Raw genomic sequence first — 27351 nt, forward strand, 5'->3', positions numbered from 1 at the left:
AACTGTTTGAATATAAATTTATGAAAGTGTAGAAAGTAATAAACACAATCACTTGCTTTTCATACAGTTGATATTGACAAAACAATGATCGGAAAGCACATAGTATTATTACAATTTTATTTTTCAAATTTTCGAAGTTTGTTACAAAAACCTTACCAGTGGGCAGCAAAATGAAAGAGGCCATCCCTGCTGATATGTAACAGTCCATCCAAGGTCTAGAAGACACATAAATAAACACATGCAACACGCACAAACAAGGAACAGTAGGCTACTTCATATTTTAGTATAAAAAGAAGAAAGTTCTTACTTAAAACGGATTCCATACACAGCAAAGCCATTTTCCCCACGGTAAATCTGTCCTCAGTTAGTCATTAGAGAACTGTAACATGATTTCCTCTTGTACAATCCAGTTTAAATCATTGTGTATGAAACCTCAAATAAAAATGTAAATATGGTTGGTTGTTTGGTCTTGGTATATAGCTGGATCTTGAAATATGAAACATTTTCTGCACTGTAAAATTGTAAAGATGTAAAAGACCATAAACCCTTAATACATGTATTAATTACAGATTTTTCTGAGGTTTGTGGGTCCTCACAGTTTGTGCATGCCCCCTCAAGTCTTTGTGATCCTCTTGTTGCTCCACTGCACTAATCCACCCCAGATGCTCAATGTGAGATAACCAAGAAGGCTGTATTCTCTCACTATCCACTGAAAACACAATTATTCACATTGGAGTCCTCCCAAAAAAAAAAAAACCCAACCCTCTTCAGTCTTTAAATTGTCTGTTTGTTTGCAAGTTCTTAAAGAAGTGGTCCGGTTCTGGGTGAGGCTGTCCGGGCTCCCAGTCTTTAGCTGAGATTGAGGAGTTACGATGAAGTGAGGAATCTCGGCTGAGACTGCTGTCTAAGAGTAAGTCAGGATGAGGTGGCGGAGGCAGGATCCCTGGGTCAGGCTCGTTGGTAGACGAACAGAGGGAGTCTGTTTTCATGGGACGATAATCACGCACACATTCCTGCCTGGGCAGTGTCCGACTAGTCTCATGGACCTCGGTGCTACCATTGGAGGTGCTTCTCCAGTCCCAGGTGTTCCCGTTGCCTGAAGACAGACGGACCACTGGGTGATGAGGAGCATGAGCGTCTACCGTGACAATGCTGCTTCTGTCTGGTTCCGATGGTATGCGGTAGTACGGAGACTCTGAACCAGTGCTGGAGGTGGCACAGGACGAGGCGGTCTCAGAGGACTTTGGTGTGGTGATGCTAACTGGACCGTGTTGCTTAGACATGGCAATGACTTGCATAACCCTTGGCTGGTTGGGCAGCCGCGGGGGTTCTGGCGTGGCAGCTGGTACCGGACCTCCTTTCTCTGTCATGGACAGCCATTTAGCCCTCGTGGTGACGCTTTTAGGAGACACTGGTGGTGGTCTGGTGGCTTCTTCTGGGATATGAACCAACTGCGGTGCACCGGGCCTCTGAGGTATGATCACCCTGGCACCACCTGCTGCTGTCGTTGCTCCCCTGTTGGCTTGCACGGTAGGATAAAGGGAGGTCAGCACGCCCAGCTCCTCTGAAGCTTCCTGCTCAACTCCATCAACTCCCTCTGCAGTTGCTCCCTCCTCCTCCTCATCCCTAAGGCTGAGACTGCGCATCTCCATTGATTTCTGCTTCCATTCGGAGACCAGCTGTTTAGAACGCTGAGAGTCCATCGGTACGTGGAAGGTCATGTGACGCTGAGCAGGCTCCTCCATAGCGTTGGTGTTAGCACGGGGCAGTGTGTTACTGAAGGTCACCATGGTCTCCTTCCCCATCGGGCTGCGAGGAGCCAAGAGCTCGACATCTGCACTAGCTCTCTTCAGGCTGCCCATTGAGGCTTTCTCCCGACGCACCTTACGGTTCAGGCCAGTCACATGAGGCGGGGCTGATAGCTCATCGTTGCTCTCAGAGGCATGGGCCTTTTGATACACGGAGTCATGACCACGCTGTGTCAGTTCTCTTAGAGGATCTTTTTGTGGAGGATGGGGTTGCTTTAATGGCCTAGGGGAGGACTCTTCATGTGACTTAAAGTTTCCAACTGCATATAGAGCCTGGAATATGAGGCACACTTGTTATTGTAAGGTTAATGAGAGTCATAGTTACATAATCAGAGTGTTCAAGATTACTTGAGAATAGGAAGGTGTGTTAGAGCAGGATTGACTAAGACCTGTTGCTGAAACGCCTGAAAATGAAATGCTGAAGTAATATTTTGCCTTTATAGAGTAGGGCTGTCCATGGCTTAGAATTTGTTTTGTTTGCAGATTTTATTTCAATTTCATTGCAACTAGTTTGGTTTTAGTCTTTTCAGAGATTTTTAGTCTTAGTTAATTTAAACTTTTAATTTACTTTTAGCCAAATTGAATGTGCTAAATGTCTCTCAGTTTGTTTGAGTTTAATGTGAGACCAATTATTCACTATAGATTCCAAATCTGGACTCTGACCAGGCGAAAACATGAGCCTGATGGACTTGGACTAATCCATTCACCTTCCAGATTTCACTTCCAAAATATTAATTCTGTTAAAAAAAAACACAACCACTAATAGCCTGGTTAAAACCAGACCATTCTCAGTTGTAACTGAGTTATGGTCTGGCAAAGCGTCATAGATAAAATCATTTCCAGAGAGGTGTCACCAACGGATGTCGCGGGTAAACCAAAAACCAATCAGAGCGATGAAGGAGATGATGTATACAGACGGCGGCCGGCGGAAAAACATCTCCGAGTGTTGTTCTTTGCTCGGTTTTTAACAAAAAGGAAACATTTGAATCGCTTAAAGCAGACGCGATAGCTGATTCGAACGAGTGATGTTCGACAGCGGCATTCATCTTTCAGGTCAGGAGTCTTAATGGTTAATGGACTTATACAGTGATATAAAAGACCAAACTCGCAACGTATAGGGGGGTGTAGGCTAAACTAGATATAGGAACAGGCAATTGGACTCAGATTATGAACGTAGCATACAAAGTTTCACGCTAAGCGATTCCCAGTGAAATAATAGCATAAAGTTGGCTTGACACTATTCAATATTCTGACATTTAGGGACCATCTCTAAAGTTACATACGAAATTGGTACACACGTTTCTAAATTCAATAGCATTTGACTTGCAGTCATAAAACCAACTGTAAATGGTTCATGTAGGCATAGGCATATACAATTTTCAGGAGCATTGTCTTATTGGAAAATATCAAATTCCTCTGGGAAGTAAGCTATTCTGCAATATTCTCCTGTACTCCAAAGCATTAAATTACTTTTTACATTGAAGTAATCATTAAAGTCATTTGTTGGCTATTGAATTTTTTTCTTTTACCTATTATCTATTTAATGTAAATTATGCTCTCTGAAATTGTTTCGAGCCACTTCACTGGTTATGGAGATTATAACAGAAAAGCATATAAGAGGAAAGAGACAAAGTAAAGAGATGACATGGAGAGAGTGAAAAGGAGCTGTGAAATTGTCCCTGATGAATTCTGAAGGATTTGTCTTCCTCTGATAGAATAGAAATCCTAAATATAGAGCTTGCAGTCAAAAGATTAGACAAGAGTGAAAGAAGGAAGATAAATAAGTTTTGATATCCTCTGCTAACCTAAATTTGAAGCTGTCAAAGCAAAAAAAAAAATGTTCAGAGAAGCAAACTGCTAAACAATTAAAGACTCACTAGATAAACAGCGATGCCAGCCCCAATCACAAAACCCACGTAGACATCAATCGGGTGGCTTCGATACTGGGTGATTTGGGTCAGACTTGCCAGGGCTGCTGCTATGGCAAATGAAAACACCAACACAGGCTTCAATAGCTTGGTGCTCTCTGATATGGCGGCATTGAAGTACATCTGAGTAGAGAAACACGAGTGTCACAACAATAACAACTGCTCTAGTAAAACCAAAAATATGAAATGATGACCCCCAAACAGCTTTCTCAAATTAACACTGTTTTTGATTTTTCGCTATGCTTCCAAGTTAACGCTACATTGTAAACCCTAAGTAATGTTATAACATTATATTTTTATATAATTTAGAGCTAATTCAATATAATTAAGTAAAACTAGTGATACATTAATCATGGAACTTACAAGTTAAATGTACTTGCAGCAACTTAATTTTACATAAATAGTTTGGTATTTAAGAAGATACGCTTGTCCTTCCATGGGAAAAGACATGCAATTCCTAGTCCACTCTACTTGAGGTTTTTTTTACAGCAACCAGTTTTCATGCTTTTAAAGTATGATCAGCCAATTATATTCTACAGGATAACACTAATTTCCAATTAGAATTAACTAAAATACTCCAAATGTAGTTATAGCAGCTTGAATGTTTCCCTCCACAGTCCAGAGAGAATGACTTCATTAACAGTTGGAATCCCACATTGAGTTCAACGAGGCATAGCTAACAAAAGAAGACTAATGAGCATCAAGCTCTACAGCTGGGAGACACCAAGCTGACTGTGGCCTATATACTCTACACTTCATCAGTAGAGGTCACTCAGCAGTTGACACGGTTCTACGGTGCTTAATGCTGATGCCGGATCCTTCTAATAACAGTGACAGCTCAATAATCACAGTGGCATGGGGTTCCAAATAACAAGTATTTTGCATCACATAATTTTTAAATCAAAGTGCCCTGAGAGAAGAACAGAGAAATGCTTACGGAGATGTAGACAGCTGCAAACCCAGACAGAGTGGCGTGCTGGGAGGGGAATGTTTTCCTGATTAGACAGACAAAAAAAGAGGAAAATATGAATTCAGTTGCGCATCACATGAATAATCAAAAAAAAAAAAAAAAAAAAAAGCACGGCCAAGAGTTTTAGCATGTGAGGAAGAAATGTAAATGAGCAAAGAAAGAGATGCAGAAGGAATATACCACACTTCAGTGAGCAAAACACAATGTCATTTCTGTTCAATAGCTTCCATCTTCTATGTGCCGCCTGACAAGGATTTGAGAACAAATCCATTTGTAATCCTTGTTGGAAAACATTGCAATGGGATAAAAAAACTAAAAAAATGAGATAAACATAAAGAATACCAATATTTTTAACAATAACAATAATATTCCAGAGCACTAGGGGGCGAATAGTGCATAGATATTGCTGTTTATTTAAATGCAATGTGTTTTTTTAGCAGTTATACGAAAATCATGCAATAGCCTAAATGCAGCAACAACATGAATTTACCCAGTCACGTGAAAGCAACACTCTTAGAAAAAAAGGGTTGATTGGTGTTCTATATATGAAGCATAGGCTTCTTTTTACTCCAAAGAACCTTTTATGCTAAAAAAATATTCTATAATGACAAGAAAGAACCCTTTTGGCACAAAGGTTCTTTATAGGCTATTATTCATTCATATATTACATTATTCTGCAACATTTTGTAGTTGTAATTAAATGATTGTTTATTAAACTGTTGTAGTAACTTGCTGATTTTTGGAGGAGAAACACTGAAATGGCACTCTTCGTGCGAGATTGATTAACTACATAAAATGATATAAATATATACATTTTCTAACCCCCATATCTTGAATTTTGTGATCATTCACATGCATGAACCTTTTTCCTGGTTACAAAGAGCCCTAAAGGGGTATTTATTATTGAACCCTTAAAAAGGGTTCTGTATAGAACCTTTTAGGGGTTCCAAATACTTAGCGCTAATAGAACCTTTTAAGGTTCTATATAGAACCTTTTCTTCTAAGAGTGTGTTGTTTATGTGTATTCACCTTGCTGACAGGATGGCATACTGGTCCCGGCCTGAGCAGATGTCCTGGGTTATGTAGGGGTTTTTATCACAGGCCACGCCCGGCAGTGTGTAGTTGGGTTTGCACACAGTTAGGAAGAAGGGAGTATGATAGCCAGTAGCCAGCTGGATAACGTCAGTCACCAATGCAGTGGCGCACAGCCCAAACACATGAACACCTGTGAGGGGACGAGAAACTGTCAGTGTGGAACCGTCTGAACCGAACCAGGCTTGTTTTTGTTTGTCTGTGTGAGTCTTACATGACCAACACTCGACCATATGCTTCTACCAAAATAGACAAACCTGTAAAAATGACTGAATGCGGTCGAGTTGTGTATGAATAATAAATGTTAAAAGTCAGAGGAGGTCCCAAGTATCAAAACTAAGAATAAGAGACCTAGTTTGCCATCACCTTACTCTTATTAATAATAATAATAATAATAATAATAATATGTTTTATTTATAAAGCGCCTTTCAAGAACCCCAGGACACTTTACATAATGTTGATGGATACAATATACAATCAGGATATTTTTTTCTTGGCTGGTTTCTTTCCCAGTCAAGGAGGAGGAAGTTTGGGACAAATTCCGAGCTTGGAGCCATCCCCCGGGCAGCAAACCAAATCAGCATAATTCTGAAGGATCATGTGGCACTGAAGACTAATGATGCTGAAAACTCAGCTTTGCCATAAATTAGTTAAAATATATTAAAATAGAAAACAGTTATAAAAAATTGTAAAACTATTTCACAATATAACTGTTTGTTACTGTATTTATTTATCAAATAAATGCAGGTTTTGTTTAAGACATATTTTTTTAACTTTACAAATATTAAAAATATTACAGACCCCAAACTTTTAAATCATTATTTTTATTATTATTTATATTTATATAGTTTGCCATTTTTAAGACTTGAGGTCTCTCTTAACATACCCACAAAGCGCACAGTTCTGCGTAAGAAGGAGTTGAAGTTGCAGCCTCCTGCATTGATACTCCCTTCTGAACCAGAGCGAATCTTCAGTTTGGACTGCATGCAGTACATCAAAGCTTCGCCCAGCATGATCTAAGCCAAAAATGCATAGAAGATTGAGAGCTGCCTGAAGCATCATAAGAAATCCAATCTGTCAAGTACTTAATTATGCTTTACACAAGATGCAAAAAACACGTGCAATTCACTGTTACTGTCCACATTGCATCAATGAATAGAGTAACAGGATTTTGTATCATTTTCACAGAAGCTACACTGGGATAAATAGGTTAAGCTGTTTATGAATAGAGTATGAACACTCACAGACGCTGCAGGGCCAGCAAAGGCCAGGCTGAGCAGCATGAGCAAAGGGATGAGCTCGTCTCCCGTTTCCACATAGGGCATGCTCAGTGTGCGGTCATGGCAACGGAACCCAACTTTGGCTGGCTGCAATATGTCTGTCAGCTCCAAGAAGTAAAGAGAGATCATGGAGGATGCCACTATTGGCAGCTGAGAGAGAGAGAGAGAGAGAAAGAATAGGTGGGTTATGGGAAAGGTGGCACAGGAGAGGATTATGGAGAGAGGAATCAGTCAACATTTACTGCATGGACACATTCATGAATTATTCATGCAAACAATATTAGGCATACAGTGGCGCCCCGAAACATTTCAACATTTAAGCCAAGCTTAAAAATGTATGAACTTCTTGGCTTTAAATAACAAAATATCAAACCTTTAGCTAGCTTTTATAAATATGCCTTAAAAAAAACATTATTAGTGTGCATCTTGAGACAAAACAAAAGCACTTTTTAAAGATACATCAGTGCAAGTTGCTTTTCAACTCAAACATGCATTTTATTCTGGGCCCAGGTTTAAGCCTTGTCTGTAAAACCAGGGCCCAGTTTTTCAAAAGTAAATCCTCTAGGATTTTGGATAACGGATTGGATCAAATTTTAAAAATGGGTTTTTCAAAAAAAAAAAAAAATGGATTACTAAATCCGGATCAATTTTATCCAGATTAAACCTTTTGAAAAACCGGGCCCAGGAGATCTTCTTTCAAATTTAAGCCAAAAGTATTTTAACACTTTTGGACTGTGCCATTTTTCGTTTTCAAACACTATCTGTTTGTTTATCATAATTTCCTGTTGATTACACACACCTGTTGCATATTAGTTTTCTGTGTATACAATGCCCTCAGTTCTGTCAGTTCATTGTTTGGAGTTGTTTCATGCACTACGTTGCATTCGCTAGTTTGGATTATCTTTGTGTTAGATTCTTTTGTTTTATATAATAAAGTTCACTACTTCAGCAAATATTTAGCCAATTTTATACTGTTTTAATATATGATAATTAAATATAGGCTTTGGGGTGTAAAATATTTTTGTAAATGGACTTGAACTTCCAAAAACCCTTTTAGAGTCGTGGCCTCAAAGTGAAGCATGAGATCCACGAGATATTGAAGCCAAAAATAATCCTTAATTTTGAATTAATGTAAAAGGCAAGGCGGTTCGCGTGCCTATTGGCTGTCCTGCGGCAACTGAAGCAGCCAATTGAGAGAGGCCCTTGGTGACATCAGTAACCGAGTACGATTTCCATTCATCACATGTTTCTCTGAAAACAATATGCGATCCGGCACGGAACTTCACGAAAAAAAGAAATGCATACTCGATACATAAATGCTTCGAAGCTTCGGTGTCATATGTAAAATCGATAGTTCATACTAATTCGGAGACCTGTGTGAACCTGAGAGCAACTGACATACAACCACGAACACTTGAAACCAATTATTTAAATTAATTACAAAATAGCAAAAGAGTGATGTTAGTTCTAAGAAAAGCTCTGATATCATGTGTTTCCAGATACCACTTGGTTCGATATTTTTATATTGGTTTGATTATTTTTAATCCACTGTAATGACATTCAAACAAGTAAATAAGGATCAAAAAATAATAAGTCTAGAGGTAACTACATTTTCTCTTCATGTTTCATAATCATTTTTCTTAGATGTTTACATCAATATTATCTCCTTGAAAATGAATAAAGCAGTTTAAGCCCAAGTAATCCTTGTTAAAATCCTGTTCAAATCTCTTAACCCTGGTTAAAGAGGTACTTGACATCGCCTTAGTTTAACATTATCCAGCTTATGACTAAAATAAATGTCATCTATGGTGTTAAATATCAACTTCACATTTGTCATTATATGTCATCTTCACAAATGTCAAATTACAACGCTAAGATGCACATTTCATTTTACAAGTTCATAGGATTCATCACATCATTATATTGTAACTCAAAGCGACATGTTAATGGCATTCTATGTAGATGACTCTCCGCACAAGATAAGTCAGTGGTGCGTGACATGTCATGCAATTTTTTTTCAGCCGTTCAAGGGCAGGATGAAGAAGGCTTGCAGAGATTGTTAAAGCTTCACCACAACAACTGAAATACAGTGAGAACATACCTCCACAAAATAGAAACAAGGCAGTAATGTCATGCTGTCTTTGGGAGGCTTCTTCTTGGGCTTGTCTTTTGGAGACATCATTTTGGGGCTTGGCCGAGTAAAATCTAAAAGAGAATACAGTCAAGACACAATAAGATAAAACACATGATATTTAGATACATATTGTTGAAAAGATAAGTAAGTGTCTCTATGCTTGAGGTGTTAAATAGCCTAAATGGGCTCAACCTAATATGGTCTTGGAAAGTGTTCAAATCAGTCTGGAAACTGGATCACTAGGCTTGCTAACCATGCAAATATAATGCGAATGTGTAGACACAATCAGAGAGTGTAAATGTGTTACACGGATTAAAGAGTCATTATGGTTATTTATTTAAATAGAAGGAAACTTCCATGGAGGAAGAACTGATTTATTTTTTGCGTGATATCAGACTCAACCACATATGCATGTTATAAAATCCATGGTCTTTGCAGGTAAAAATAAAAAAGACATGCAACATTTACGGTAACATGTGTAACACAAAGTGCAACATTAACGGTTTTGGATGATATTACAGCATTGTGGTGATATTTGATGGGGTAGACTGCATGGCCAGTCAATATTGTGATGTACTGCCTAGTATCATATTAAAACAGTGATGTGAATATTAGAACTATAAATGGTCAGTTCTGCATATTACCCAGACAACTGATTAGTGACTTAGGCTTCCCTTATTGGAGTTGCCTTGTGGAATTCACTATTGACATAGCCTGCAATAGCTTCAATAGCCACATCTCTCTCCAGGGAGACAGCTAATGAAAGTTGGGTGACACATGGTGGCCACATCGGCTTCCTCGCCTCACACTGCACAAACAAAGAAGGCTCTTTTCATGGGAGAGGGGGCTATTTATCCTGCACAACTTTGTTTGTCTCTGAAGAGAGAGGGGGATAAGGAGAAGGCCGAGAATGAACAGACTCAAGTCTGTGCTGTCAAGGAGTCTATTGGCTGGCAAATAAAAAGAACTTAGCAATAAAGCAGCAATCAAGTCGGTCTGTGAGCCTCTTCAGCAATATGTCTGAGCTGGTGGGAAGTTGCTACTGAATAAATACGTATAGCAGAGAAGGTGAGAGATTATTCAACTCGTTTTAGTGGTTCCTTACTCGACGCTGGAAAAAGATGTTTGAGAACCTGAACGAGAGTCTGTACAAGGCCCATGCCCAAGATCTAAGATAACCCAAAATGTCTGCAGTGAAAGAAGGGACTTCAATTACAGTAGTGTGTTGTGTAGCCTAATATTAGCAAAAACCTAATTCAAGAATTTCTCAGTTTCGCCTTGGGAATCCAACCTTTTAATCAGTAGTATGGTTAAAATAGCTAATACTTTTTTTCTTTTTGTTTGCCGTAACAACGTATAGCCTAACATTGAACAAGTCCATCAAATGTGGATGACTTTATTATTTCATTATTGAATTATTTATTTTGTGTTTGTTACTTTGCATTTTATATAGATTCAGAAATGTGTTACAAAATATAAACTTTTTATTTTTTTCTTCTGTAAGTGCTTAATGGATTCTGATTGGCTGACAATATTTTTATCCTTCATCCGCTGGAAAAAAATAAAGTTATTCCAGCAATATCGTTCCTTATGTGTCCTTGTCGTTATTTGTGGTATGGACTCAAAATTGTCAACTAGAACGATTATAAAAATTTAGTTGCCGTTATTGTTACAGTTGTCGTTCCTGGCGAGAACTAGCCTTTATGCTTTGTCGATGTACGAACAGTATGCGACGAACTTATGACATGGCTAGCCTACTTACTCAGGGAACTTCAGTTCATGAGAGTCTATTTAGTTTTTTTTTATGCTTTTGCTTACTTGACTTTTTGGTTACTGAAACGTTTACAAAATGCTTTTAAATGTACATATATTAATACAAATAATACATCGTTTTTAGGGTCCCCCTCCCCCGCCCCATATTTTTTTGTTTTGTTTTGTTTGACCCCTTTTGTGGTTGTGTGTGATTGTGTGTGTTGGGTTTGGGGGAACTCACCCGCCCCCCACAATTCCCTTTCTTGAATCACTGGTCTACTGTACCAGCAGCGCTGTCCACTACACGGGTACTGAAATTGCTCTGACTACATTAAAAGGGAATATGAGGGTCGTCTGTGCTGAATAGAACATTTCACGGGACATTCTTATATTTGTCTTTTATAATAGCCAAGCATATCTATAAATTATCAAGGCTACGTTTTCGTGTTTTTTTCCCCTTTCTCTCAGATTTGGCATTTCAAAATGTCCTCGTGGTCAGTTACCATCTCACAAACACCTCTCTCATATCCTGAAATGGTGTCATGAATTATTCTAGATGTCGTTCTGAAGCACCAAGCGTAATGCCCCGGAACTTTTTTTTAGAATTGATGAGTATTTCATAAAAAGAAATAATAGGAACCAGCTCAAAATCTTGATTCTACATTTCAGTTTTCAGCATGTCTGCTATTAGGGGCTCCCAGGATGGAACAGACTCGGTCACCATCCGACTGATGATATCTCACCTCTTTCTCTTTGATGTTGGAAATTCATCGACTCCCTCCGACCCCTTCGCCGTCGCTTCGTTCGTCTGTGGTGCTCCAGCTTTCCTCAATGCGACTTAATCCATTTCACGCTTGTATAATATATCTTTTTGTTCACTTCCCCCCGTCCGCTGAAGGTAAGTGATCGGATAAAAGTATGAATGGGACTGGACACTCCACTTATATTTCCTCAACGTAGCAAAGTCCCAGAAGTAGATATGATGAATTTCCTCGGGATTCGGCCACTTTCTCATGAAGATCTCAAATACAGAGCTCTCGGGTGAGCGGATAGTAATCGAAACAGGAATGCAGTGACTGTGTAGGGCACCGTGAACACAAAAGGCTATTGGGAAGGGGGTTTCTAGAGGGAGGGGACAGAAATGAGGGAGGAGGCGGTCCACTTTTTAACACAAACACACGGAGAGCATCTAAACCCCCGTTTATTTCCAGCCATCAACCCGTAATGTGCAAGAAGAGATAAAGACGCGACGTGAGTTCTGTTCACATGACCGCAAGGGTTACAGCGCGCGCTCCTCTCTTTGTGCATGTGCATCGACTGATCTATCATGCTGGACGTTATCTGTACTTTTAGATACTGAGGTATTCTTCTCGAAGCAAATGTCTTATGTGGACCCATGCTAGACAGGTGTGAAGCTTGGGGTCTTTGTTTATTTGTATGGGGTGGGGCTGCATTTGGACCATGCGCTCCTTTGTGTCTAGGTATGTTCCCCGTCACAAGCGGAGCAGCAGCACATGGCGCCGCACGCCTCCAGTGAGAACATCAGCGCGTCATCGGCAAGCGCACGCTCGCTCCTCGCATGAGTGAATCTCGCATTTTGCTTGAATCATAGGGCGACCATGAATGTTTCTGGTCTTGGATTAATTTTGTTCTCTTTTGTTCATTTGTTCAACATCCCCCAATTCCAGACCCACTTTATCTTTAGAGAAATGGAACATACAATTAAAATATGACAGAATATAATGTAAATATGGCTCAATATATTTATTTATTTGTTTATTTGAAAAGGGACAATGTACACTAATCAACATTCACAACAAATGTAAGTGTACCCGAGTTAGCCACAGGCTAGTTTTCATCGGCAGTCCCCTTGCCAGATGTTACTAGGCATCCTAAGATAATAAATAATAACAATGCAATACAGTTCAATATACAATAAACAAAAAGTAAAAAAAATAAACTGTGTTAAAATCACAAATAATCAAATAAACATGAGATATAAAATATAATTAGATGTTAATAAACGATACAATTATTGTTGATGAATTGGACCCACATCAATGTTGACAGTGTTGATTTTCAATAAGCCATTTCTTAGCATTAATCTTAAATGAGTAATAAGGTGTAGACTCTCTAATTAGTGGGGGTATTGAGTTCCATTCATGCGAAGCAGTAAATGAAAAGACAGCCTGACTGAATGCAGTTTTTTTAAGTGGGATTATACAGTCTCTCCTAGCTGCACCTCTTGTAACTCTGTTTGTATTTGATTTAAAAGTGATAAGGCCAAATAAAGGAGGAGGAGCTAAGCAGTGCATGATCTTATAAACTAAGCAGACATTTCTGTATTTTATTAGATTATCCCAACTAAGCAATTTATACTTCTGTAAGATATGGCAATGGTGATGACGAAATGACTTTTTATCTAGAATTTTAAGTGATTGTTTGTATAATGACTTTAATGGTTTTAAGGCTGTAGCGTGTGCGTTGGACCAACTTATCAAACAGTAGTTTATGTGGGAGAGAATTAATGAGTGGAAGTATACCTTAGCTGCCTCAGTTGATAGGAGGGTCCTGATATACCTGAAATTCACCAAACTGAACTTTACTTTATTACAGACCCTCTTTATGTGGGTTTTGAATGTAAGGTTTGAGTCCAAGTGTAGTCCTAAGTACTTATATTCTGAGACAACTTTTAATCTATGTCCAGAAATAGAAATAGAAAAAATATATATGAATTTAACGAATGTAGGCTATTTAAATACAATTAGTAAACACAAATATCAAGTGTTTGTGAGCTCAGGTCCTGCTTGGTTGTAGTGTATTGAATAAAATAGGTCTATGAATCAAAGACAAATAAAGATGTTTGAGATGGTAAACAGCAAAAATCGAATACAAAATAATGAATAACCTTTGTTAGTTTCATACACTTCTGAAAAATAAATAATTATCTAATAGTCAAGTCAAGTATATTTATATAACGCTTTTCACAATATAGGCCTATTGCATCAAAGCAGCTTCAAAGTATCAATCAAAACATAATAACAATGTTCCTTTCTTAGTGGAAAAACATCCACGTTTGGTAGAGCTGATCAAGGGTATTACTGATTGGTTAATTAATTTGAATATTCGCAACACTGTAAAATCTAACAATGTTCTTACTAAGAACTTTTTTGTTAACTTTACTTAATGTTCAATACAATAATTTGTTGAACTTACTTAAAAGTTTGCATTCTATACCTTCATTACTCATTCATTACCTTCATATATATATATAGAATTTCAGCCTAACAATGTGTCTTTTTCCTTATTACAATCTCTGGACAGTTACGTAGACATTTCGGACTGTAACACGCATTTCGGACTTTCCATTGGGACTATGATTTTTATACAATACAAACTGCATATTCTATCCCTTAATCTTACCCATCACTGACAACTTTCTACATTTTTACATTTTCAAAGAACATTATAAGCTGGTTTCCACAAGGACAAGGATTTTTGATATTTAATCCCCATAATGTAGTTTACCAGGCCCCCCTGGTGTTTTTTTTAAAATAACTTAAAACCAATGTTATCTGACAAAGAACATGGGCACTAAATAGAAATGCAAAGCTCCCCTGAAAAATCTCAGCACACATTGCTCCAAATGTGCCATACCAGAGAACTGAAGCTAGGGGCAAAAAAATAAAAACAGCTCCTCCCCCATTCCCCCCCCCCCTTCACTTGAAGAATGGGGGGGTCTCCTGCAGCAATAGGCTTACCGTTAGTTTCCCAGGAGACTGTATGAGGCCTCTTGGGCAGTCCTCGTATACCACAGGATCGGGCCCAGCTGCAGAGAGTTAATAAAATCATCAGTCAGCCATTCAGCCTCACTCTTCACGTCCTCTCTGGCCAATTAGTCGCACACCCTATGTGGCTCGACTGCCTTCACAACATGTTTCACGCTCTTACCAATTTCATACACACTCATTACAGACTCAAAATGGAGAATGAGGTACTAGACCTTGTGGCTTCTCCAAGTGTAACAGTATTCAAACGTAAGAGCTTCTCTCTTGAAAAGATATCCGTGTATTAATCTCACTTGAATTCTTTTTGGGATCAGTTATTACGACAACTGACCTAATTATTGTGTCCAAATATGCTGCTCTTGTCCTCGCAGGTTCATAATCATTATGGACTCGCATTGCATGATTGTATTATGATTGATTTTTGCCCAGGTCTCACTTCAAACCATAAAAGAAATAAGAACTGCCGTTTAAATGTGTGGTGAGGGACTAGCTCATACGTCAAGGTATATGTCCACTGACATTCCCATTTCTTTCCATGAGTATACGGCTCCATGGCTGTTAAAAATGTCATGTTTAATTCAAGGTTTTATTTGTCGTTTCAAAATTCTTTTGGAATTTGGAATAAGTTTTGGAGGATGCATGTTATCATAATGGCATCATTGCTGATAAGATTATGGAGAGATTTGAGCTGAGGAAGACCCACTGCATTTCATGCACAAATCTGTGGAATATTATAGTACCATTTTATCAATTGCCAGAAAAGTGTGCTTTTTTTACTTATGAATCCTTATTTCTGTGAGAGAAATACTATATGGGAAACACTAAAAACGAAAAAGCAATAAACTTTCATTCACAAGCTCTATTTTGACTAAACCTGAACAGTTTGTGTCACGTTCCTGCAAAACAGCACTGAGACCCCTTGTGGCAGAAGGTTGCCATCACAGCTAGTCTCACCCAGACTCGTTTTGGCATCTTGGATGTCTTCCTTTTGATTAATGTGGAAGGGATGCAATTATATTTAAATTGTTTTCTAGAGGCAACAATTCAGTCAATGTGACTGATAAATTAAAACATACATTCCATTATGTTTACATTCATTGCTTCTAACAGCAGAGGAGAACCAAATGCAATGTGCTGCATCCATCATAATATCCAATATTATAATAATTTAATATTTTTTTCCAGAGAAACTCTGGAAAAAAATATATAATGTGAGAGTGCAACATTATTTTGGAATCATAAAAATCAGTCAAAGAGCCTTGTGAAATAAGAAGGAAGGAAACAGGAAAACAAGGGCCACAGTTAAATGACTAATATTGTATGCCATAGAGTGAATGCTACACGTTTGAATTAAGAATGCTACTGTAATTTACCTAATTAACTTTTTATCACTTCAAATCAATCATTTAAAATTTTGAGTATTTCCATGTAATATGTCTACATAAAAAGCTCTATACTCTTCTTTTATGCACAGTAAAGCAGCACAGTGAAGACACTGTGAAATAGTAGTTTTTTAAATTATTGTAAGACTAAATGCAGCTGTCAGTCACATACAAAAGTATTCACAGCATTCCTCTGTGACCTTTACGTCTATTTTTTGTGACGTTGAATCAATGGGTTATACCTGAGAAGATGACAAGCTCTGTTTCCGCTAGGTTGAGTTGAAGTTGGTGTTTTTTCACTCAGTCTAAGACGTCTGCCAGGTACGCAGAGATCCGTGCACTGTGGGGTTGTCCAGGTAGAACGACACAAAGAGCTGCAAGTCATCTGTGAATAGCAGCAGTATAGAAGAAAAATCAGTTTCTGGATGACAGAAGAACCCAGTGCTGATGTGTACATCCAGAGGCATTTTCGCAGGATGAGATCCTGAGATACTTTAGCACTGTTTTGCCAGTCTCCTTTCAAACTGTGTTTGTAAATCTGACAAGGCAATATTAAATGTTACCTAACGTTAAAGGTCTACCTAACAATAGTATTCATGAAATTGCAGAAATGTAATTAAGTAATCAAATGCAAAATAAACACTAGTCTCCACTGTATGAAATAATAAGTGAAGGACTTTCTTTTTGTTGTTTGATAAACATTAAGGATGGCAGGTTGTTTGCAACTGCTTGCGAATTTGCTCTAACCCTAACCTTACAAGTCTACTAACAACACTCTACTAACACTCTAATGAGAGTTAGTATGTGCATGTAGGTAGGCTGTGAGCGTTCCTTATAGTCAGCAGTGTGTGCTAAAGGGACCATCAGAATAAAGTGAAAACAAATAGCCTATAAGCGGCCTAAGCTCTAACTAGTTAGCTCATTGTTCTTTGGATATTGTTCTGTAGGACTAAAAGTACAAGCTGCACGTATAACAGGTAGGCCTATGGATATATTTTTCTGAGAAGAAAAAATAACTGGAAGCTAGGATGACAGTCAGTGACCAGTGTAATTCAAATGCACTGTGTGCACAGTGTATTTAAATTATTTTGTGTTCTGTTTAGGTTTTAAGACATGTTGTATAATTTAAACTGATATATAAGCTACGTCTTAGGTTTGTGGCAAGTGATAAAAGTACTAAAAATAGATACCACTGTAAAGATAATCAAAACTCAATGCTCATCTCTCTTCAGCTGGACCAGACTTCCTGCTTGGTTTGCAAATGCTTGTACCTAATAAACTGGTTTAAACGTCTGCATCTTCTTTTATTACTTTTAGCATCATCAGCCAAACAACATGCAACCTGGAGTGCCCTCCAGTGGCAACAGGGAAGAATGAATTAACCCCAAAACATCACAAAAACCACATATTTTAAATTCTATATTTACATTCACAAGTTAAATTATTTAATAATCACACCCACTTGCATACTTAAAGCAATCGTTTTGAAGTGGCCAGGCAATGTATTAGTATTATTACATACTAATATTATTAAAAGTGGTATGTTGAGTTTTGAGCTAGCAACTACAGTTTTTTTTTACAGACAGATTTTTCTCCAGAAAGCATTCGGTGTCAGGCTGTGAGGTTTGAATCATCGACATATGGCCGCTCTCTATTTCAGGTCATGTTGTGTAAACTTTAGCAGCAGGGTGGCACTACAGCTAAGGGCTAAAGCATGATGCTCAAGAGAATGACAAGCTTGCACAGCCAAAATGCTTCTGAATGTTGTCAAACTTGACTAATTTTGGGTCACTGATTATGCTTAAAATGGTTGATTTGCTCTAGTTTTCAAGATATGGTATTGGGTCAATATATACTTGGGAATGGTGGAGGATAAGTGAATAATAATGGGAAGGGTTCTCAATTTAAACCAGAAATTACTCAAATACATCTTTGACTGGATCTATGAATAAATCTATGTCTGGGTTTGGACAGAGTCAGAGTCAGAAAGAGCTTTATTGCCAAGTATGTTTGATAAGGAATTTGTTTTGGTGACAGAACAAGCTTCCAGTACATGGATAATAAAATGAAAATAAAGATGTGAACAGTATATATATATATATATATATATATATATATATAAACAGATTATAATACAATTAACAGGGAATGGAATAAGAAGAGGTAGGGTATTATCGAACACATTCTCATCCTTTGGATTCATATAGGTGACGCCCATGACATTTCGTCGAAATACTACACACATGCCATTGATCAGCTCTACATTGATCAGCTAAATGACCCATCATACCATTGATCAGCTTTACCAAACTTGATTGTCTTTTTTTTTTCATGAATAAACAAACACTGTAAGTTGTCTTGATTGATACTGTGAAGCAGCTTTGATACAATCTGTATTGTGAAAAGCGCTATATAAATATATTTCACTTGACTTGACATGGTACCCTTTAGCGTCAATATAACACGCACTGTTATGGGTAGGTTTAGGTCTGGGGTAGGGTCTGCGTCTCATATTGACGCTAAAGGGTGCCATGTGCGTAGTATTTCGACGAAATGTCATATGGAGCCACCTATATGACGCCAAAGGATGAGAACGGGCTCGTATTATCATATAGATAAGTGATATTGATCTTTGTGCAGTGGGGAGGACATTTAACTGTTCTTGAGGCAGATTGCCTGGGGGAAGAAACTTTTCGTTTGCCTGGCTATTCTGTATATGGAGAGATTAGATACCAAAATTTCAAAGAGAAGGTGGCTTGGATGTAAGGGATCCAGGGTGATTTTCTGGGCCCTTTTTTCTCACTCTGTATGTATACAGTTCTTGGAGGGTGGGCAGAGGAGCACCAACAATCCTTTCAGCAGTCTGAACTGTCCTCTGTAGTCTTCTGATGTCTGCTTTTGTAGCTGAGCCAAACCAGACACTTATTGAAGTGCAGAGGACAGACTGAATGACGGCTGAGTAGAACTGCATCAACAGCGCTTGCAGCAAGTTGATCTTCCTCAGCTGGTGCTTTTTCACAATGGAGTCAATCTGATTGTTCCACTTCAGGTCCCTATAGAGCACAGGAACTGTAGTGTACTAGCACAATTCTGTTCTTTCTGTAATGGCGTCACCACAACAAAACAGACAGCTGTTCATCATCGCCCTATTGTATATGAGCCTGATGCTTGTAGTGTCATCTGCAAACTTCGGGAGTTTGACAGAAGGCGGTGCAGTTTGTGGACAGGGAGAAAAGCAGTGGGAAGAGAACACCTGTGGGCCGCCAGTGCTGTTTGTGCAGGTGTTAGATGTGAATTTCCCTATTCTTACTTGCTGTTGCCGGTGATCCATTGACAGATAGAGCTGGGCTAATTTAGTGCTATATGGTATTGAAAACCAAACTGAAGTCCTCAAACAGGATCCTCACATAAGTTCCATGGTTTGTCTAGATGTTGCAGGATATAATGCAGTTCCATGTTGATTGCATCATCCACCGACCTGTTCGCTCAATATGCAACTGCATTGGGTCCAGCAAGGGTCCTGTGATGTTCCTTGGGTAAGACAATAGTCCCTCAAATGACTTAACTGTAGTCTGTAGTCATTAGGTTCTGCTTTTTGGGGGGAGGGGGACAGAGACACAGGTTTTTAGACAGGCTGGTGAAACACCATCTGGGCCTGGTGCTTTCCTTGTCTTCTGCATTCCCATCTGCTTCGTTGGTCCATCTTTTTATAGTCCTTACTCCAGGCTTGGCAGATTCAAATTTCTGCCTGTAAGTTGGGAGAAGATGAAACAGACAGTAATTAGATAGTACTTGCTTTTCAAACAAAACAATAAATGATGCAATCTGTTGCATCATGTTATTCCTAGAAGACATGGATGATGCAATCATAATGAAGATTACATCACTCTGCTGAACAAATTGCCCTATATCAGATCTAGAATTCATCAAGGGTACACAACACAACTCCTGGGAAAAGAGTTTACTTCCAACTTCCAACCATACCTGTAGTTGTAAATAAGCCTGATGGACTTGATGAGCATGGACCGGGTATTTAATTAGGTTTGAAGCCAGAGGTGGACAAAGTACACACCTTCCTTACTTGAGTGAAAGTCCATACTGCTGGTCAAATATTACTCTCTTACAAGTAAAAGTTGTAAAGACCAATTTTTACTGAAGTAAAAGTACATAAATACTCGTTTTAAAAGTACATGGCAAGATCAGATGACAAACAGGGAATCACATGACAGACACGGAACATGGCATGAACAAACCAAAATGTGACAGAGACTAGACCAAATCATGACATAGTCAAGACAAAAAATAGCTGGATTTATAAAAATGTCCATGTTCAAAAGTTTAAATACCCTTGATTCTTACTGTGTCATTACCTGATTAACTATTTATTTAGCATATTCTTAACCCTTTCCAACAATGACTGGATATGATTTTGAAGGTGGGTCAATATTCCCTAAAAAAAAAAATGATGTTGAAATTACTTTGAAACAATTTTCACTGAGAAAGACCGAAGGTGAAAATGAAATAATATTTTTTTTGCCATGTAAAGGAGTACTCACAAAGTCTCAAAAGTATTTAAGTTGTTTTTAGTAAAGTACATATTGCACACAATAATTAAACTTAATAATTAACTGATTCTGAAGTGTTCTGAAGACTGCTATTCCTCGTTTTGCCATTTATCCATATCAAAGTTTTTTTTTACGTTGCTTAAAACAAAGAATCGAACCTCAAACAAACTGTGCTCCAATACTAGTAAAGACAGATAAATGTTAACACCATTTTATCAAACATTTATTTCTCAGCCAAGCATGTTCTCTCTCTCTCTATGTAAAAAAATAGAAACAACTCAATATAATGACGCTATTGTTCATTTGTCTCCCAACGGAAACAGGCTGATTGTCTATCAATCTGACAGTGTCCTCCTCAGTCCCCTGACAGTCTCCCTCAGACAGTTTGCTCTAAAAACGTTGCCAATGTCTCTTTAATAAATTTAAGCTTAAGATGCTTTTGGGAAAGGCAGCCCTGCTGTTAATCTAGTTTAACATTGTTTAGCAATCATTGATTTTAAGCATTTGCTATTGAATCAACCAAAGCGACAGTCGCATATCTCTGGCAGAAATAATAACCACCCCAAATTCTTAGCGCAGAATTTAACACAACGCTGAGGGACTTTCAACAAAATAATTGCTAAAAGTGAAACTTTCACTCATAAATGAAAATGTGTTTATTAATAATAGTAAATGCAGTAACTTTCAGACTTTATAACATTTAGATTATGTATCAGAGGCCAGTGACAAACATCTCAAACAGAATCATACTTTATCAGCATTAAAACACACAAGCAAACAATATATTTATTCAAACATTATAAGTGGAAAAAAATACACCACAGCAAGACAAGTGGCTTAATCAAAATTGGAAGTTTGGTCCTTGGCAGCTTATTTTGGCCAAGAACCGCCCACTCAGACAGGAAGAGGCCAACTGATTGACACGTTTGTTTTATATGTGCCCTTTGGGCTTGGATTATTTGAAATGGATAATATAATAATAATAAAAGACTGAACATGTATGAGGCTCTGCTCACTGCATACAGAGGGGAAAAGACCCCAAGATATTGTGACCATGATTTATTAATTAGTTGTTTAGCTACGTTGTAATAATTCATTTGCCTGTTTTTATGAAACGAGAGAACACATTTTTACAACGTGGTCACAATTTAACTTAGTGTAGCAACGGATGAATGGAAACTAAATAAAGCATCATAATTTGTGGGAACGAATTGTTAATTCATGGCTATTCTGACGCTCGTCATGTGTGGTGCTCCATAAAATGAAATTTCCATCAATTGCGGCACAAAAACACCTGAAAATAACACAAAATGTGATGTCTGAAGTTCCATCGTGAACATAATTCAGAAAACACATCTGAATGTAGTTCTTCTCATGGATATATAGTTAAAGCAGCACTATGCAGGATTTCCGTTTTTGTCCAACTGTGACCCCTAGAGTCGCTGTGGAGTACTTGTACTGTCGTAAATAGCACTCACGCAGAGATGTATCTGCACTCAAAGCCTGATCCTCTCCCCCTGTATACCAGTACCTGTTCAGTAGGATTGAAGCTGTAACGAGTGGAAATAAGGTGTGGCCCCTTTAAGAGCTGCACCCTATTGTACTGTCGGCAGTCTGTATTGTATACGCCTCGAACACCGCATGTATAGGGCACCAGGTTATTTCTGTTTAACGTTTATTTTAGCAGATCTTTCCTCCCGTAAAGCAATTTGTTATATCGCGAGACCTGATATCACGCGACACTTCCTTTTCCGCTCAGAGGCAACTGAGGGCAATGAAGCTATTCAGGTGAGGTAAAAAACTGCACTGTGATGCTTTAACTTGCTAATTTGCTTCAAGCCAAACCCTGATGTAATTAACCTTGTCAAATCTAGGTATTAGTTCTTCCTCATTGTATCAACTCTTAACATGAACAGCTCAGATTGTAAAAAAATCTATGTGCCTTTATTTCCAAAAGTTGCTAAACACCTGCCAATCCGATCAGAACTAGAGATGTTATTTTTGTGTGCAATAAGCATCAGCCGGTCACTGAGCGGACTGTGGGTGATCCATGGGCCTGCCGTCCGAGACTGAGACGAGATCCATTGCTGCTTATCCCACTAAATAATCCCATTGAATTATTTACAAAAAGAATCTATTTTCATGCTGGAGGTCTGTGGGTGCAAATATTCACCTTGGCTAGCGAATGGTGAATTAAATGTCTTTTCTCTGTCCAGTGGTCTGGCTTTAAACACACAAACACACGCACACACACACACACAGAGATAAATGCTTTCTCTCTGAGGCTGGAAGTCAGCCAAACTGGAGGATTACAAGCTAAATTTCCATCACAGAGTGTTTCATCCATCACGACAGCACTCCAGCAGTCATTGAGAAAGGAGAAGGCAGAACATTGCACAGCACGACTTCTCAGATGAGAGGACGTCCCTTATCCCCTCATATCCACTGCCTTTGTGAGTATCCGGACACATAGCGTACATCACCTCCCCCTGTTGATGTCTTTGGTCAGGGTGTTGGTGGTGGGATTAGATGCCGGGCTTGTTTGGGATTGACCGAGCCGTTGTCTGACCAGGGTCCGCTGGAGCTCGGCTCGCCTGGCAAGGGCGGCCCTGAGTTGGCCGCGAAACTCCTCGATCCTCCCGTGCAGCTCCAGCAGCTCCTCTTCCCACGGCGTTGACTGTCCTGAGCAGGCCGGGGGGGAGAGCACCAGGCTAAGACTGAGGTTGGGTCCGCCATTGGAACACAACTGGGTAGGCGGGCTTCCCACCAACCCCCTACGGCCCCTTTCTGGCCCAGGGGGTGGAGCTTGGAGCTGGTAGCTGTTGAGAGTCTCCAGGTTAAAGTGGACATGCTTGTTATGTTCTTTGGCCTCTCGACCAGCCTTGACACTCTGATTGTTCCACTTGGTTGTAGAAGTGGAAGGGGAAGTGGAGGAGTTGGAGGGCGGAGGAGAAGAAGTGGAGGATGGCAGGCGGTGGAGATTACAGTTCTCTGACAAGCACAAGGTGGGACTGAGAGGAAAACACAGCGCCAATCAGTTTTACAAGATGCAGAGACACAGCACATCACAAACAGACTCCCCACAATCAATGGAAACACGGAGCCTCTTCAATATGCCATTAATGAAACAGTATCCAGTCGCTTTTACTGGAGAGGCGAATATTGATTTTTGTCCTTTGTTTTCTAGTATCTGTTTTGTGGGTATTTTTGTAACATAAATTACACTAATTGCACACATTAGTTCAAAGCTCAAAGGCACTACTATTTTCTTATACACAGTATGCAAATGATAATGTGCAGTCAACTGGCCATTACTGCAAAATTAAGGGCGATTAGGTAACCTATTATGACTGCCTAACTGTACATTATTCAACGGCTTCTTACCAAATAAATAAATATATAAATGGTCATGAAACATTGATTTGAATACAATTATTTTATAATGTAATTAGAAAAAGTCCATTGAATGATCTGAGAGACATACTGTAAGTAGCACAGCTACATATGCTGGAAATTGGTTGCCTGGAGCAATGAACAATTATACAGTTTAGTGGTCATTATACAAAATATTTTACCTTTAACTAACCAATCATAATTGGCCCATTCCAGAATTCCAGCGAGCCATATAATACATTGCTGTAATTTGAGTACTGGTAATAGTACTGGTGTAGACTTCAATGAGGAGAATTACTTTATTTTGTTACGCAATAATCATAACTTACCATCTGCCACTGCTCTCAACCTCTGATTTCCTCTCTTCATCACAACCCATATTCAATGCACGGTGGATTTTCTGTACAAATAACAAAAAGGCCACTGAACAATACTCAATGAAGTATATACTGTCTGTATATAATCAAATACAATATGCTTGTGCTTGCAAGACTTGTGCTTTCAGCTTCCTAACACTAGAGGGAGCAGATGTCCTGTTTCATGAAAGGAACATCCCTTGTAACTTGGATAAGAGCATATATACCGGTATATATATATATTTTTTTATTTTCAAATTTACTAATTTAAAATAATTACTAATTACACAAAAATACAGCAAGTAAAATGAGTTTATTTTATTTAATTTATTTTTATTTGTTTATTGTGTTGTAGCATATGGTGGCACACACTCACCTGACTGGTGTGGAGCCAGTATTTGAATCTCTGCTGGCGGCGGAGTTGAGGCAGAATGAATCTGAAGAAAGTGTGTTCCCCCAGCAGAGTGAGTAAAGCACCTGCAACCCCCACACACAACAGCACGAACAGCCCCGAGAAATGCTGGATTCCCATCTGCAGAGTCTGCGCACACATGCACAACAAGAAATAAAAACACACAAGTGCAGAAGAAAGGATCACATATTGCAGTTCTGGTTCTGGGCACATTTCCCCCAGAGGGTTTATCGTTTTTTGAAAATAAAATCCACAAACACAATCCAAAAGAATAGCAGAAAGTCCACCTGTAATCACGGGATTCTGTAAAACTGGTGATTTTATATATGTATATGTAGTTTCTGCTGATTTTTTCTTTCTTTTTTTGTGAGCAACCTATGAAACAGCAATATTTAATTTCATGTTACAGTAGATCCTTACCAGTGCTCTTTTTTTCTTCATTAAAGGGATCGTTCACTTTGAAATGAATTTTTACCTTTCACTGTGAAGATCTAAACATATTTAGATATACAGGGAATCACAATGGAAGATGATTTCGATAGATCAACAGACAACGTTGATTTTTTTCGCAACCGCAATAGAGATCACTTCCGGTGCTTGTGCAGACCGAAACGCCCGCGCCCTCAGATCACTTGGACGTGGCTGTGGTTACAAGAGGTAAAAACGATATAAATACTGTTAATTTTCTCACACAAACCGCTCGTTTTGTGTCTCAGGCCATCAATGTGTACTTACAATAACGAGTCATTAAATCATGTTTAATTTGGACTTCTCTGTGCATGCTCTTTGAGGTGGTGACCATAGACCTGCATTATATATATAACTGACAGACAAGAACGTTTTGACCTAAAAATATCAAAATTGAAACTACTGCGGAAACAAAGACAGCTACATCTTGGATGCCCTTGAGGTAAGCTAAATCATACCAAAAATTAATTTCAAAGTGAACTATCCCTTTAAATGTGAATCCTAGTGGTTAGCTCTCTCCAGGTATATTTTAGACCTCCCTGTGAGTGTCCCATCATTATTTTTCCCTCGGGTGTTGGAAGCCCCAGTATACACAAAGGAATCCATCATTCCCCATGTAATGGCTTTGATCTGGAGCGAGGACTCCTGCTGACTAGAGAACTAATCACAATTATATAAAGTATAGTCGTTATAATTGAAATTAAAGTCATGCGGATTTGGAATAGCTGAAAAGGGGAAAATATTTCACTTCCTGTCCCTCATACAGTATGTGTGGGAGCATGCGTGCAAAATGAGACACTTATTGGTCATCTAACATTGCACACACAGAGAGACTGCAGTCCCATGTTTAGTTCATCACAGTCCTGTCACTTCTGTTGTGAGTGTGTTCATTCTCTGCACATAACAGGATTGGCTCTAGCCCTTTATCATGATGTCAGTTCCCAAGAGAGTGTTACAGAATGGGATTGTGGCTAAATGGACATGCATACATATGCATACGTGCCATTGCCACTGACCAGATGAAGTGCTCACTGCACTTCATGTTGGCTGCTCTGATTTCATTATAATAATGCGGTAGCGGTATACAATAGGGTTTTATCTTTTAAGATTTTGCCAACCTCTGCTGTGCACCTTCTATAAGACTGCTGTGGCTAGTGCTCTCTTCTTTGGTGTCGTGTGCTGGGGGTGGGCACACACACATCTGACAGGAACAGACTAAACTGATTAAAAAGGCAAGCTCCATCATTGGCATCACACAGGACTGGGATGGAGGAGGTGAGGATGTTGAGAAAAATAATCTATAACATGAACAAGGATATGCACCTACTACATGCCTTAAAGGTGTTACGGCAGAGCACATTCAGTGGCAGGATGATTCCACCAAAATATAAAACTGAACGGCATTGTAAGTCGTTCCTGCCTGCTGCTATTAGGCCATCTTTTAAGATTAGTTATGGATTTAATGTTAATGTTAATACTAGAGATCTAATAAGAGATCTAATAACAGAAATAATATATTTTACAAAACAAAAATGTATATATAGTAGTCTAAATTTATATTAAATGAAATTACATACATTTTAGAGTTTTTTAGGATTCAAGTACATCTTTATACAGTATGTAATTTCATTATTACTTCTATTGTCTGGTTAAAGTGTACTGCTGAACATACCGACAAGTAGTTATAGTAAACTAAAATATTTAAGTAAACCTTAATTTAATTTCGATTGAAACGTGTGTGTCATGTATGTTCATTTATTTGTAATTACAAACTGTAATGATGAATCTGTGATTTAGTACATTTTAAATATATTAGCCTTAAATGTAGTATTGGACAGCACACTACAAATAAAATTGTAAACTAGTAGCCTAATCACATGCTATAGTACAGTATAAAACATCAAAATATGGTACTTTAAAGCATGGCAAAAGATTATTACAACATAATGATTTGAAATAAACTTTAAAGTAAAATTAATTTGACATCACTAGAAAGTGCACTTCTTAAAGATGAGACCACTTT

The 27351-nt window shown here is 38.5% G+C and overlaps 2 protein-coding genes across 3 annotated transcripts in view; both read right to left on the reverse strand.

The window, feature by feature from the left end:
* Positions 1–17417, reverse strand: plppr3a (phospholipid phosphatase related 3a). Of its 2 annotated transcripts, none has more exons than XM_089131288.1 (10): positions 17325–17417; positions 16377–16519; positions 14726–14793; positions 9180–9283; positions 7043–7228; positions 6685–6814; positions 5736–5931; positions 4674–4731; positions 3686–3859; positions 1–2081 (listed from the first exon to the last, which is right to left on the reverse strand). In XM_089131288.1, the coding sequence occupies exons 2-10, from the start codon at positions 16517–16519 to the stop codon at positions 768–770; spliced, it is 2373 nt and encodes a 790-aa protein (XP_088987414.1). In that variant the 5' UTR covers positions 17325–17417; the 3' UTR covers positions 1–767. The 2 variants fall into 2 exon arrangements, with proteins under 2 accessions (XP_088987414.1, XP_088987415.1); XM_089131289.1 differs by lacking the exon at positions 17325–17417 and adding an exon at positions 11708–12663 and having other exon boundaries at positions 16377–16419.
* A 3908-nt stretch (positions 17418–21325) lies between these two features.
* grin3ba (glutamate receptor, ionotropic, N-methyl-D-aspartate 3Ba) overlaps positions 21326–27351 on the reverse strand; it is a 50952-nt gene continuing 44926 nt past the window's right edge. The window contains exons 8-10 of the mRNA XM_039678219.2: positions 24825–24989; positions 24422–24492; positions 21326–23710 (exon numbers count right to left, since the gene is read on the reverse strand). Coding sequence (XP_039534153.2) covers positions 23179–23710; positions 24422–24492; positions 24825–24989 — 768 coding nt within the window. The 3' untranslated portion in view covers positions 21326–23178. The remainder of the gene's footprint in view (positions 23711–24421; positions 24493–24824; positions 24990–27351) is intronic.

Source organism: Pimephales promelas, chromosome 5, assembly GCF_988280905.1.
Source record: "Pimephales promelas chromosome 5, fPimPro1.hap1.1, whole genome shotgun sequence".
NCBI lineage: Eukaryota > Metazoa > Chordata > Actinopteri > Cypriniformes > Leuciscidae > Pimephales > Pimephales promelas.